Source organism: Cololabis saira, chromosome 13 (assembly GCF_033807715.1).
Source record: "Cololabis saira isolate AMF1-May2022 chromosome 13, fColSai1.1, whole genome shotgun sequence".
NCBI classification, from domain to species: Eukaryota; Metazoa; Chordata; class Actinopteri; order Beloniformes; family Belonidae; genus Cololabis; species Cololabis saira.
Window position 1 is genome coordinate 13,884,234 of NC_084599.1, and position 16,008 is coordinate 13,900,241.

Consider the following 16,008-nt stretch of genomic DNA (forward strand, 5'->3'; position numbering starts at 1 on the left):
GCAGTGCATGTGTGTACGCTCTAAAAGTCAGCTAACACTGAGAGTGATGCTGAAACTTCCCACAAATGATTTGCACCTCCTGATATTAATAGAAAGACTACCATCATCCCTATTACAACTACAGTCCACTGCAGTGCTGTCATGAAATGAGCGCATAGAGGATGTGACGAAGAATATTAAAACTTTAGCTGGTTAAAAACTTAAAAAAAGAAGAGGGATAAAAGATATACAAAGGAATGCATGTTCATGTTTTCCCCTGGAAGGCAGTTTTATGCTCTGTGTGTGCATGTGTGCAATGATGGGATGTATTATTGACTTATTGCATTAGAAGAACTCCATGTTTCATGCTCACGCACTAACATTGCCCTCAGAGAAATAAAGGGATCAGATCAGACTGAGCACACAAGCTCAGGCCCACACCCACCCACTCACACTCACACAGACGCACATTATGATAGTTGTGCGAACGCAAAATGTTTTAGCTCTTGCAACCGCTTCTGGGGGTTTGTGTTCTTTTGCAACGCACACACACACACACACACACACACATACACACACACACACTGACATCTCTCAGTGTCAATACGCTGTCTACAACTCCATCCTGCCTCTCCACGGAAAGCTTTCAGAAGCGGCAAAGCTGTGAGATCAGGCGGGCAGAGTTTCGAGGGTCGTGTGACGGATTAGAAGTTGCTCTTCAGCGGTGGTGCGAGTGGAGCGGCTGAGCAGCTGTCAGCACGGCTAATGTGAAGGAAGGAGGAGGACAGAGAGAGAGAAAGTGGAAGGTCGGGGTTGGCGTGTGTGTGAAGGCAGGTGGAAGAAGGGGATGAGAACATAAAACGAAGAGAAAGAAAGTTGTCCGGAGAGAGGGAGGGAAAGGAAAATAGTTGTGTGTGAGCTTCTGGTTTCTGCTCTAAGCCCCTGACAACACCCCGTCACCCAGAGTGTGTGTCTGTGGTGTCTGTGCGCGCGCAGCCCCATCTCCGGAGTAATCTAGAGCCACGCATGACGGACCGAGTGTGTCCAATTTATAGGAAATAGAGCCTGGCTCAAATATAACTGTGCTTTATGAGAGTGGTCCATTTCTTCTGCTTCTTTTTTCACACAGAGTGTGTGTATGTGTGTTTCTGAGTGAGGAGGAGAGAATTTGCTCCACTGAGATTTCTCTCACCATGGCCGCAGAGAAGAGTTTAGATGTGAAACTGAGCTCCGACAGGCAAAAAAACATAACCAAAAGAAATACACAAACATTACACACACACAAATATACAGCAACAATCTATTTTCCTTAAAGGGGACAACATTAAAGGGGATATATATATATATTTTGCTTAGTGCAGTGTTTCCCAATCCTGGTCTTGGGGCCCCCCTATCCTGCATGTTTTAGATGCTACTCTGCTTCAGCACACCGTGATACAAGTAGCTGTGCCATCAACAGAGTTGTGTAGACCTTGATGACGAGGTAATAAGGACGATTAATTTGAATCAGGACTATTGAGGCAAGGAAACATCTAAACCATGCAGGACAGGGCCTCCCCCGAGGACCAGGATTGGGAAACACTGGCTCATGGTATGAAAACTAGAAGTAGTAGAGGAGAATTTTCCAACCTCTTCATCATTAAATCCAGTCAACTTCACGTCTTGCTGCATTCACTGACCCTCAGAAATGGTAGCACAGCGTTTTAATGCTAATCTCAAAAGGAGGGAACCTCCCACTGAGTAGGGGGGTTTGGAGTCGAGTGCATGACTGCACCCTGTAAAACCAGCTACTATAAACAGAGTTGTAAAGACATGGTTGAAATCGTAGCTGTTATACTTTATCTCTGTCGTTTCTTCATACAAAGACATCAAGAAGTTGCATCAACTTCTGAACACAAGTAATTGTATGTTCCATTAAAGTTATCGTTTCTAAGATTGTTTCCTGGCTGATTTGATAATAGAGACATTAACTCTACAAAGAACACTACTTGAACAGTCATTCATGTTTACTGATATAAGTGAGAGAACGTTATTCACTTAAAAACCATGGATTAGGTAGATAATGTCTGTAAAAATGCCAATTGTCTTTTTGTAAAATCAACATTCAGCACCTGACGTCAGACTCGGCGTTAGCAACTGTGTATATGAAAGATAAAAGAAATTACAAAAATGTGGAGAGTTGATATATTTGTGGTACAAAGATTCTTACAATATCTAAGTGGGTTGGTTTTATTAATTTGAGAGTTCCTGTTCAATTACAGCACAAGAATCCACAAAGTTGTTCTGTATCAACAAGGAAAGTATTAGAAAATGACTTTTCTTCATCTTAATGGAAAATGTCGGCATTTTGAAACAAAACATTGTGTAGGGTCGAGATGGTTAACAAGTACTGTAGAAATGAATTGCCCTTTGGGACTAATAAAGTATTCTGAATCTGAATCTGAATCTGAAGTTCCCAAATGTATATACATAATTAACATGTATATACATACTGAGTGAGACGGTGAAAACAGCAAACCACAAAAATCCTGTCATATAATCCATGGAGTACAGTGCAAGCACTTGTTTTTGATAGCTCTGATTATTAGCCTAAACACTTTCAACATTATGGATAGGCTTCGTACAGACTCAGATCTGTGTGTGACTTTCATGATACTTCAGGGCCTGGAACATATGGAAGTTGTGGCTGGTTGTATAAGAAATGGGAGTAAACACAACCAGATTACGAATGGTGGCGGTACAATTGGATGTGGCTGCAACAAGAAGATAGCTACTCTTTTAAATTAAACTGTGAAGTTAGTCTGCACTACAAAGGCTACAGGGCTTCTAAAAAAATAAAAATCAAATGAAAGTGCATGAAAATGTTTTGCCCCATGCATTTGTGTCACATTGTTTCACTAAGGGCATGCACTGCACTGAATAACATAATACATCACTGTCAAGGCTGGTGATATCAAACATGGAGTACAATTGATCTGACTGAATTAAAAAGGTTGACTATTTCTTTAAAAATTATGGCTGTAAAGAACTGTGGGATGGAATTATCTCATGGAAATAAACAAGAGGATGTTTGGCTGTGAGCAGCCAGGAACAATAATATTTTACTTTGTGACTTTTTAAAATCATTTTTTGTTATCAACTCTGATGATGCAGAAATATTGAGCATTAAATCTCATTGCACTACTCAGATGTGTGTGATGTAGCCCTTTAAGAACATAAACACCTGTCACGTTACAGCTAGAGTCACATCATTGCAAAGCCAACTGTCTGTTTTTTAAAGCATCAACACAGTCTTTTCTTTGGTCCTCATGAGTTTCTTCTACCCTGTTTCTTTGACCTCTTGACATTTTTGTGCTCATGAAACGAGGATACGAGGTGAGTTGTTTTGCTTTTTTGACAGTTCAACCACACTCAGGAACAGGGTAACTTAGGAAAACCCGGATGAGTGACGGACATAAGACAATAAAAAACAAAACAAAAGAAAAGCAATCCAAAAGCAAAACCCCCTAAAAAAACAAAAAAACAACAACAACCAAAAAAGGAAAACAGACTAAAACAAATCCTACAGACTGCAACATTTGGTTCAATTATTAGTCTTTACATGCTGCAGTGTGAGAAGATCATGGATTGTCTTGTCAGTGTATGTTGGGACTTAGACTGAGATCTTTTGCCTTTAAGTCCGCGGTTTATAAGTAAACCAAAAAAAAATCATTACATTTAATTCTGATGACTGGGCTTATACAATGCAGCCATTTCACAGTTGCCAGTTACAGTGTTCCCACTCAATACTGGACCGATCCAAACACTTGTGAGCCCATAAATCCTGTAGACCGTAAAAGATGGAAAATTAGGCCCCGGCTTCAATAAAACCAGAATCCTCCTGCAAGACTTTTATTGCTTATGATTCATGACTTACAAAACTAAAGAAAAATCTCAAAGAAATGACAGCGAAAAACACTGAAAATACTGTCTATCAGCAGGTACAGTGTCCCATTTTAGTCCCATTTTACACACACACACGCACACATAGACACACATACATATACAGCGAAGACCGGAGGACGGGCTCTGCAGTCTTCAGCTTTAGCAGTGAGCCATCATGGCACCTCTGATTTCTAACCAGCAGACTAATATTCTTGTGCATTGATGTAGGAATGTTTCACACATACACGGGAATACTCTCACACTAATACTCTCACAGCTATGCGTCAAGAAATCGATAGCAGCCTTGTACTTCCTTCCAGCACAAAATGCAACAACTTCTTCAAAATTGAGGTTTTCACAAATTCTTGTCAGATCTTCTACATAACATCCCATCTACGAGGAGACATGCCCCTCGCAGCACATCCTATCTGCCTACACGTGTGCACAAAACACACTGTCTGTGCACTTTGTCTGACATCAGTGATATTTTTGCACCACTGCAGCACCCTACAATCACACACAAGACTTCTCATCCTTCTTGGCGCACCAACCGACTCCCCGTCCTCTGATAAATAACTATCATCTTATGTCTGCTAAACAGCTCTATATTTGTCGCTGGAGGTAAACTAACAATCGGCCGGGAGAAATGGCAACACACTCCAAACAGGAAGTATTGTGTGTATGGAAAAGTTCAGGCATGCAGCTGAGAGGTCATGCTCTTGAGGGCCAAATGTCTCTTTTACGAATATGATATAACACAGGAACGATGGACACGGGCAACTTGCAGCCCCTTTAAGCTTCCCTTTGAATAAACAATCCCATAATGACAACCTAAAGATTTAGTGGGTGCATTATATGTGTGGGTGTGTGTTTCAGTGTTTGCTGCTGTTGTGTGAAAGCTGATGACAGTGTCAGATTGAAGATGGGGAGGGGGGGATAAGAGGATGCAGTGATGCATGGCAAGAGAGACCAAAACAGGAGTGTTAATGTTCTCAGGCCTGGGGCTTTGACTTTAGCTGTGCCCTTGAGATTCATTGAACGTGTGTGTGTGGGGTTTTTTTTTTGTGCTTTAAAGGAAGAATGTGAGTTGATTGCTCTGTTTGAATGCGTGTCTATCAGTGAAAGTGTGCAGGCCCTACTAAGAAGTTAAACTTCCTTCATAAATAAAACTCTTCATGTGCATCCACATGAAAGCACTAAATAGTACTGGCTTGATCGTAAACCAAGCCATGGAAATCAATAAATATACTTGCATCTATGCACAAACATAGAGAGTGACACATACACACATACGAATAACCAAGCCCTCTTTTTTTTCTTTTCTTTTTCTTTTTTTACAACTGCCTGCATATATATGGTGGCTTAGTGCCGAGGTTGCCAAAAAAAACTTCTTTTTTTTTTAAATATATGCAATGTGATTTTGCAAATGTACGTTTTCCTGCACATATGTGGGAGTAAAGGTGACACCAGCCCTCTGACAGTCTAATCTAACAAACTTTATTAGGACCTGAGACAGATTCTGTCAAAGAGGACTAAAATCACAGTGAAGTACAGAAAGACAGACAAAGACAGAAGACTGTGATGGATGTTGTGTGTGTTAGTGATAAAGCATTGGTGTGTGTGTAGTGTGGTGTGATGTGCGTAAATGAGTGTCTGGTGTTTTTGTGGTTCTGTTTGATGTAACCCCCTGATTTGTGCAAGAGCTGAAACAGTCGGAGCTGCAGAGACACTTAAAGCAGTGAGGTTGACCTCCAACACGAGTTCAGCAACAACTTCCGGTCAAATCACAGTTGGTACCGGCGTGTTGGGTCAGAGTCATGCAGCAGACCTCCCCCAGTGCACTAGATTCATTGTCCATGCATACCGGTAAGCGTAGGCGATGGGCCCCCATTCCCAAGATGGCTGAAAGTGGAAACAGCCCAGGATCCACGGAGGGCACCAGTCAGCAGGACCCGCCCCCCACACACCTGCAGCACTGAAGAGACGTCACAGGGGTAGAGACGGAGGGCCACCTGCCCCAACACCTGCCCACTGCCCTAAGAGGGGCACGGCACATGCACTCTGTCCAGGAGGCACAGGACAGCCAAGCCCGCTTTACACTTACGTCTTAATCATGCCAATTTGGATCCACTCAGCTTAGAACGTGAATATGAGGTTGGCCCGTCCATCAGTAAAGTTGCCTCGCATGTCAGTTGGGCTGGATTCCCGTGTCTGAAGCTAACTTTGCTCTTTCTCCATCCCACCTTTAGTTCCCGCCCAGCGTCTCAACCGCCCTGTGATGGACAGGGTGAAAACAGGGCAGGATGGAGGAGGAGGGGGTTCCAATCATTGTCCATTCATATATCTCTTGCCCGTGCTGCTCACAGAGATGCTCTGTGATGGCTCTGCCCCCAATTAAACACACTCAGTCACTCATACATGAACACGCTAGTACTTCTAATGCTCCAGAGGCCCACTTGCACATTAACAGTTGGGTCATAAACTGCAGCCTGGTTTGTTCAATGCAACATGAGCTCGACTTAGAGACGTGTCCAGTCACATTGTGTAGAGTCACTGTTAAGTTCATGACAGACTCAGCCCCCTTCATCACTTTTTTTTTTCTTTCACGTGCAGCCACTATGAACCTGCCCCACTACAACTAAAGCTTGTCAGAGACAGTAAGGCTCATAGTTAAACCATACAGACATAGAGACCTGAAGATGAACACACGCACACACACAAAGACAACACAGGTTATGGTAGTCATCATAGGAAGACTTCTGGCTGACTTTACAGGAAAATGACCTTTAAGAGGAACTTAACACCAGACTGAAAAGCAGCCCCCCGAGCTATTAGGAAGCAAGTTTCCATTCAGAACATTTTGTGCATTAAAACGTTGTATTGACGTGTGAATGTGCTACAGAAACAGGCTTTAATCAATCAGTTCATCTGTGAGGTTTATTCCACAGTTGTTTGAAGAAGAAAAAAAACACCTCCACAACTGTTTATTTGAGCCTAATGTCACGTTCAGACTACACAATGTTTCCATCTGATAGCAGCTGCTTTTATATTAGGTAACGTCATAAATTCTTGCTGTGAATCTGCCGAGAGGCAGGCGAGGCTACAGTACATGTGACAAATCATAGCTCGCAGCCTCTCACAGTGTGTGTGATATCTTGGGGGGGTACGGGACAGGAACCAACTACCAGAAGTAATAACTGAAATGAATCCATCTGTGGGTCAAAACCAGGGGGTACCCTCTGCTTTTGACAAATGAATACATTTATCCGAGTACCAAAAACATGTGCAGTTCCTCCAATGAACCATTAGGGGAGGATCCAAATTTGAGGCTATTTCCATTGATCACCATGTTAAAATGTCAAATACAGTAGGAATTAACATGATGTCAACCCTTTAGTTACATAGCACGTAAAATTGGGGAAGTAAAATGACCTCATTTAGCATCATAGATTGGCATGAGCTAAACTAAGCTGAGATAACTAGCTTGTGGCAACGGAGCTAAGACGGGCACGCTCCTACTAAGAGCTATTTCTAGATTAACCAGGGGTCGGGCAGAACCAGCTCCTCCCAGGATGAAAACAACCAGAGTTCCAACAAGTGGGCTTCAAAAGAGCTCTTAATAAAAGTTGTGGGTGACGTAACAGAAGGTTTCTCATCTCAAAGACTAACAAAAATAACAGTAAAAAAAATGCAGCTTTATAGCAAGAATAAAAATGTAAAGAAAGAAAGAAAAATCAAATGACACACTTGGAAATAATTGTCTGCAAACATCTGAGCTCCATCCACCCAACCACGATCTATCAATATGTCCATCTTTCTCTTTGTAATAATCTGTGCAGTAAAGCACTTTGGGATCTCAATGCTCTACATAAAAGACAGGCATACTGTCGTTGGTCTCATGACTGCAGACAAAAGATACAATTAGTCAAGCAAAGGTCTCATTTCATATCTCATTCTCATATCTCTTCTGTATGGACAGTGGTTGCACCTTTATTGTGTAGTCTGAATTGAACTGGGCAAAATCTTGTAACTTGTGCGATCAAAAAGTGCCTGAAACTGACGCTACCGTCCGGAAACCTGATTTACTGTTGATGTGCTCTGAGGAGTCACACTGTACTGACACACGACAGAGTCCACTCTGACTTCACTGTGAGAAGACAAAACAGACCCGAGGTCAGAGCAAGCAGGATTTTCAGGTGGTGTTAAGTTGTTGGTTGTAACCTGTGGAGTTTTTTTTGTTGTTTTCTTTTTTGTCAAAAAAAGAGGTTTACATTCAGCATTTATCATAGAAACCAACCATCTTTTTCTACCTTTAAAAGCTGTCATATGGCAAAAACCAAACACACCTAATTGCCAAAGCAGCGCTCCAAACCACAACGCGTAGATACAAAACTCCACAGGATACTTTTAAACATAAAGAGAAATGTGTTAAATTGACTTGGATCTGCTATCCCTGAACTAGTTAAGTTTGTTCAATTTCTGTAAGTTGTAGTTCATTCTTAATAAGTACATTCACGCTATTGTCTCTTTGTTATATCACCCAAAATGCAGTGTTGTTGTTTTTTTTTTTTCTGTGGACAGATTCTGTCTATAAGAGACAACAGTGACTGTTGACTGTTTCAAGCGAGTTGCCTTAAGGCATTCGGGAAAATAACATTTGAATACTGAAATGTACGATTTTCCCATTTCTGCTGCAGGAGAGATAAGGCATCACTCTCTTTTCTAACACTTAGTACCCTCTTATGTGTTTTTCATGGATGGACTGTATGTGTGTGTTTGAAAGTGCCACTCACACATCATGACTTGCCATATTCATCATTTACAAGGTGCTACTAAGGAGCACTTTACAGTGTATGCAGGTACATCCACGCGCCTTTATTCACGTGTGCGGGGTTATTGCTCTCAATATTCTCAGAGGTCGTTCTGTTCTCCTGAAGTGAAGGCATCGTCATCTTTATTGCCGTCTCTGTCTGTCTCTTATCTTCTCTCAGAGAGACACACTCAGCCACAGTCACGCACACTCACTTTCCAATATGTTAAAGAGCATATTAAGATCTAAATCTGCGACACAGACAGACAGGCAGATCTGAGTTCGTAGCAGGGCATTTGATGTCAGACTCCCGTCGTGACCTCTGGTTCATCCAACCCCCTGTCTTTTCTCTCCTCCTGCTCACATTTTACTCCTCTGTGTGTTCTTTGCATCAGTCCATCACACCTGAATGCCAGGTTTGCTTAGATCCCCATTCCCCTGGTTACCTCCTCCTCCTCCTCCTCCTCCTCCTCCTCCGCCGCCACAGAGTCCCCCGCCACCAAACCCTCCCCTCTCGTCCTCATCATCGCTGTCCAGCTGCTCGCTCTTCCGCTTGCTGTAGCGCTCGTACAGCACCATGAGCACACCCATCACCCACGCCGACACCGTGCCGGCGGAGAAGATGACAAAGCCGATGGCGATGAAGAAGAGGTAGTCCCAGTAGCCCAGGCCTTGGTGGCAGTCCGCCCGCAGCTGCATGCCGACCTCCGCCAACCGCTGGCCCGCCAGCTCCGGAGGGTTGTGGCAAACTGTCTGGCCTTCGTCTGCAGGTGAAGGAGAGCAGGGAGGAGACAGAGAGATGAAGAGCAATAAGAGTAGAAATTAGTTACGTAAGATGTTGTGCGAAAAGAAAAAGCAGGGGCAGAGAATAAGAAGTAAACATGTTTGAGGATGAAGGGTAAAGTATCAGGAGAGAAAAAAGGGAAGAAAAATGTCATTAATTTAGAGGAATTGTGGACAATTCAGGACTCACATACGGCCTTTAACAATGCAGCGATAACCTTTGTGATAAAGATTCCCAACAGACATGATAGATTTCCTCTGAGCAATAGAGGTCTTTGGCGTGTAGGACACAAAAGCATTATTATGCTGTACACAGTCACACATGCATGCAAGGAAAGGTGACTTCAGGCCTCCGACACGTAACCCCTCCTCCTTCCACCCACCACCCCCTTGTGCACATCATCACACACCAACACACGAGGCTGCAGCAACTGAGAGGAAAGAAGATGAATGTTTTGTCTGATAAAACATCTGCTGCTCATTATGGGAAATAAGATAATGAGCCTGTTGACCACACACATATGCAAAATTACTGCCATAACAAGCGCTGCGAGCATACGAAAGAGTCAACTTGGTGAGTTTAATACTCCAAAGGTCAAAAGTCACTACAGTCCTGATTACAGAAGCCAGAAGAGATTCAAAGTCTTGGCAAAGAATTCATTAGCAGGGCGTGTCCGCATGATTGCCATCTGCTACAGCGACTTTGCAGCATTAGCATATAACACTCTCATGAAGATGAAGATCAAAATTTGTGGAACTTTTGGAAATCAGATGAGTTAAAAATCCCCAAAAGGAGTAAGGCGAACCACTTTTGTCAACATTTAAAACACGTCAGTGAACTCTTACCGTAATTTTTGTGCATTTATAAATTGAAAACAAAGAAAAAGGCACCATGCAAATGTTTTTTCACCCCCATTTTCCTTTAACCTTTGAAAACCTTTAGCGAGTTCTCAGCTCTTTATTATTTGTCACTCCCGTGGCTTCTTTACAATTTTCGAAAGCCTTAAAATGTGACGGACACGTAAAAGATTTATTAATATCCTGATTCCTAAAACCTCCTCAACATGCAGCAGCCACAGAGTCCTACAAGTACTGTAGCTCCCACGCACTCTGAAAATTAAAATAATTGACCCATACAAGGAGGAAGATAAGAGGATATCAAAGTAGTTTCAAGTGGCCATTTAATCAGTTTGTAATGTAATTAAAAAAAAGTCAATTAAGAGGAAGGTTGGTGGTCAAGTTCAGGTCTTGAAGAGAGAAAAGAAGTCTGAGAGCAGGATTACAGGGATTGCAAGAGAAGCCCATTAAATCCATGTTGGCTGCAACAAGTCTTCAGGACGATGTAACGATCTCTGGTATGGAGCCATTGTGCTAGACGTCACTAGACTGTGGGTGAAACTTTTTTCCCACTGGGCTGTATTGCAGACTGAAAATAGTCAAAGGGGCATGCATCGGACAGTTTGATGGAAACACTGAGAAATACTTCATACTTTCTCAGTTATTCAAGCTGTATGACAGCTGTTCGTTGACTCTTGCTTATAATTCGTGGACGCTCGACTGGTTTGGAAAGACAGTAACACTGCATACATACATATTAAATTGGAAGAGCAGGACTTTTTCTTATCTCCACATCCATTTCAACTTTTGAACAAGTTTTAGTCTGCACTCCTTGATCATAGTTACACCCTTTTGATTTATCACTCAAACTTATGATCTATCAGTGCTTGTGAAAGTGATTAACATTTTTTTTGAAGGACTCATTCTAGTTGTGGTTCTGCCACCAAAATCACTCTATCACTGACCCGTCCTCAGCAGGGGAGATTTTTAATCCCATATAAATGTACACAACGCTCTTTCCTGCGGCAGAATAAAGTGGCCTACAGGCACTGTTTTCACTAATTGACTCATTACCATCAGTTATAAAAATAAATTTGTGTCATTTTGTTTTCACTTAAGAAGGACCAGATTTATATGGTCCAGAGGCTGCATCTGGCCCTCTGGCTGTGTTTCTTGTATTTTGTGTGCACTAGAATCTCCACACAACATTAACCTGGAAAGGATATCACTCTCGTTTACCTTCACAGCAGAAGTCAGGGTCACAAGTTTGAAAATATATATGAAAGCTTTGAAACTAGCCCTATATAATAAATGAATTAAAATAGATTACCTCTTGAAAATACCAAAGGCAATGATTTAGTCTCTGACATCAGTCTCACAGCCTAAAAATAATAGACCTCACAGCATGAAGGCCCGTTCATTTCACATGTCATTTGTAGACTGCACTGTGTGTTACTGCACTACTGTTTCCTTTTCTTCTTTGTTTAGATTAATTTCTTTATATACTTACCTGAAACCCTCCTGCGAAACAACATTGTGATTAAAATAACTCAAATTTAGTTGTTTGTTCTCCTGATTTGTCATGAATTTGTTTGTCATGGATCTGATTTGCTGCGGTCATATATTTTCCTCAAGACTCAAGATTCTTTATTTGTCATCGAGCCAGCGTCCCGGCACAACAAAATGTCATTCCAGTACAACCCATCCAAAGAGAACAGCAAAACAACCAACATAAGACACGGGTAGACAGGTGCCTGAGGTTGGAGCTAATGGTTAGGCGCTGCCTACTTCTGTATGGAGGCTTCCATGATGATAGTAGTATTTCTGGCACTTTTTTAGATTTGTTACGATAAGTAAGCATGACAACTGGAAAGTTGTTTACAAAAGGAAGCCACTGTTTGAGCTACCCAGAGACAACATAATGTCCAGAATGAGAGCCTAAATCCATACAGAAGTACAATGTTATTTTCTTCTCCTTGTTTTTCTCAAATGTCTGCTCTCAGATCTCATGGAGAATGTGAGATTGCTGATTTCATTTGAATTTTCTTTTTCTGTTTGTTTTTTCTCAAAATATATAGAAACAAATTAGATTATCTTTTTTTCTTCTATGTATTTATTTATTTATTAGTGCAGCTCGTGTAATCTTTTACCTGCTGAGCCATTCACAGTGACAGAAATTCTGATCACAGCTGCCCATATTTCTATCTTTGAATATAACTGTACAACAATTAAGGTGAATGCAGATCTCTAAAAAGACAAGTATGATCAGAATCAAGAAAACAACAGGATCTAAAAATGTTTTTTTTTTTTTTCAATCAGTTCATCTGCTCCTCTACTCTGCATGCTTAATTGCCTTTATGTTTTCCAAAAGGAGCAGATTTTTTTCCCTTTAAGATGTGAACGAGAGAGATGACAGAGCCCATAAAGGAAAAGCAGACTGAGACAGCACTTTTAAGGATGAAAGTCGAGAGGAAGTACGGACAAAGATAACAGGACAGAACACAGTTAAAAAGAGAAAAAGGCAAACTAATATACAGACAGACGGACAGGGGGAGCATTTTTAGAATATTAATCGCAGAAACACTTAAATAAGTAAATAACAGATAAAATCTGTGAGAACTCTTAAAATGAGAGAGGTGCCTGGCTATAGTCCTGTCCTGTGATGGATTACCGGTACCAGCGGTGCTGTTAACAATGTTAATTAAACTGCAGTCATCTACCATTAAAGCCAAAGGTCTGAATAAGGACATGAGTGATTGCAAAGGAGAGACAGAATTGTCAGATATGATCTAAAACTTTTCAGACTACTTGCCAGGGCGTTGCAGCACCTGCTGGAAGATTCCTGTTGGCTTACAAACAAAAATAAACCTAAGTCCTTCCTTACAAATCCTTATTCGTCTTATTCTGCTTTTACAGAGATGTAATTCTGAAAATAGCCTACAGACAGATTATGCGAGTGATTAGATTACTCAAATTAGTTGTATACAGCTCTTAAGTAAAACGAATCAGCTGACTTTGGGATCTATTAAGATATTTCATAGTTTGCTGGTGAGAAGAGTCACAACACATCTGCAGTGGTTTGATAAGAATTTTGATCAATACAGACTTAATGATCACCTCGCCCGGGGGCTTTGTTGCCGTCCTGGAAAGCAAACTTGTGTTGATGCTGCTGTGTCACGTCTGCTGTTGCAGTAGCAGATCAAAACTCTTTTGTAACATGATAGCTGTGATGGGTTTGTCTGTTAATCTGACAACTGTCCCTGTCCAGGCAGAAATAGCAAGTCAGTCTGGAGGGCATTAAGTTACAGAGATAGCCTTCAACTTTAGGAAAGTCATTACAGGGATTAGTGATTAGGGTTGTGCTAAGATTACTGTCAGGTTGTCAAGGTAGCAGCCCATGTGGCACACACAGCAGACATGTTTCTTTATGTCTGTCAGATATACAACTGAGATTTTATCTTCATCCATATTTTGTTTCTGCTCATCACTCTTTTCTTGTCCTTCTGTTCAATTCTTTAAACTCAAAAAAAGAACAAAACATTATTCTCTCTGGCAGTGTGCATGCCTGTAGACACTATCTTAAGTTAAATTATGACAAAAGCTCCACATAGTAAATGCAGAAAGTGATCATAATTGAAAACCCGAGGGACAATGGGTACAATCTGAGCAATTATCATAATAATGGTGCTGATTACTGTGGGAAAAAATTAACCAAGCACTTTTGCAATTTGCAAGTGCTTTACATTTGCCTTTGTGGGAATGTATCATCAAAAAATATTGGAGAGTGGCTGCAGAAATCAGAGAAATGCCAGTCTTACTACATTCAAACTTGAACTTGTGGTTGCGGGTTTTTAGAGTCTCTGTGAATACTTGCTCCTGAATAATATATCATTTTAAAATCATAATCATAAGTCCCCCCAAAAAACCCAGAAATGTTAAACCTTAACTCATATGTTTCACTTTCAAATGTGGAGTCTGTGTGAAGAATTGGTGACAAAAGTAATTTGTATAAAGCTCTGTCGAAGGTGGGAATTGAAAATCTTTCCGAGAGGATTCTTTGACTGATAATCCCAGCAAACTATCACATTGTTTTACCTACTGGCTCTCACCTCCATGACCTGATCCTACTTAGCACCAGGTGGTGATCAGCTGCCAGATCAGCAACAAAACATATCCAATTACACAACTTCAAGTTGGATCGTCAAACTGTGCCTGTGACATGTGAGCTTATAAACACATATGTTCAAACATGGTATTTATTATGGATATGTCACAACTAGTACAGAAGTCCAAAAACTACACACCGCTCACGTCAGAGAGGTTGATTGGTTCCTCAAGCCCCTCCAGTCAAGCCCCTCCAGGTATAACACTGTTGTTACCTACCTTGGGGTCCTCTTTTTGGAGCAGTTTGCAGTGGCCCCACCAAGAAGTCTGAATATTCTGAATATTCTTAATTGTTGTTGCAGAGACACGAGCAACAGTTAGAGCCTGTTCCCTGAATTCAATGTACAAGGAAGCTTAACTATCATCTAGTAGACAAAATCTCAACATATGGGCTCTGAGCCAGAGGGAACTCTCAACACGATGCCCCTAACCTTGGATGACTCCAAAGTGGAACAAGATCCAGCTCGTCTTAAGGAGATTGGTTCAAGAGCTCATGCTGTGTGTTAAGGTGAGACTGAGTATTTTATGATCGGAATTTCTCAACCTTCATCCTCAAACTCAGGTTCCTTTCCCAACGAAAGAGGTGGCATTTCATTAACCATGAGCCTAGTGCTTTCTCAAGATAGAGGGTTTTTTTTTTTTTATCCCTGATTTTTTCCCATAAATATCACCCAGTGCTCCTACCTAAGTGACAGTCCTGGGCATTGCCATCCTCTACCAACCCCGGGAGGGCCCTGCACTGAGCTCAGGTCTCCTTCTTAACCTGAGGAGTGAGCAGGCCGCATCTTTTCACCAGACAGGGTGGGGTTTCTCCGGCCAGACGTAGCGCGTGGAAGGATCACGTTATTCCGGACAGATCCTCCCCACCCCATCTGGCGCCCCGGTTGGCCAGAGGGGGCAGTATAGCCCAGGACTGTGTGCATGTTTTTGTGAGGGTAGCTCACATTGCTACCCAAGGGAACACGGGGAGAACATGCAAACTCCACACAGAAAGGCCCTTTCGCCAACCCCACCCAGGGTGTGGGCGCTGAAGTCATGGGGGAACTAACACGCACTTCAGCACCCACAGCGTCCCCGGCGGGAATCAAACCCAGGACCTTCTTGCTGTGAGACGGCTGCACTACCAGCTGCGCCACCGTGCCCGAGATAGAGGGTTTTTATTAACAAAAAAGATTGATACAATCTGTTGGTTTCTTCAGCTAGCCAAGTTTGGGGAGGCCATGGAAAGAGACTTTTGATCGGCCCGAGGAAAACTCTTGCAAACCAGGAGGAGAAAGATGAGCTTCGCCAACAGTGTTTATAGTGAGGATGGGGTGCTGTTGACCTCAACTGAAGATGAGGTTAGGCAGAGAAAGGAGTCGTTAGGGAAGTTTTCAATCCCACCAACATGTCTTCCAACAAAGCTGAGTCTGTGGACTCTGGGATGGACTTACCCAATTCTGGGGCTGCAGTCCCTGAGATGGTTAAAAAGTTCTGGGTTGCATGGCTCCAGTAGTGGATGAGGTCCATCC

The 16,008-nt window shown here is 42.1% G+C and overlaps 1 protein-coding gene across 1 annotated transcript in view; it reads right to left on the reverse strand.

The window, feature by feature from the left end:
• Nucleotides 1–210: 210 nt before the first annotated feature.
• LOC133458194 (leucine-rich repeat-containing protein 52-like) overlaps nucleotides 211–16,008 on the reverse strand; it is a 38,075-nt gene continuing 22,277 nt past the window's right edge. Inside the window, exon 2 of the mRNA XM_061737839.1 lies at nucleotides 211–9,477. Coding sequence (XP_061593823.1) covers nucleotides 9,113–9,477 — 365 coding nt within the window. The 3' untranslated portion in view covers nucleotides 211–9,112. The remainder of the gene's footprint in view (nucleotides 9,478–16,008) is intronic.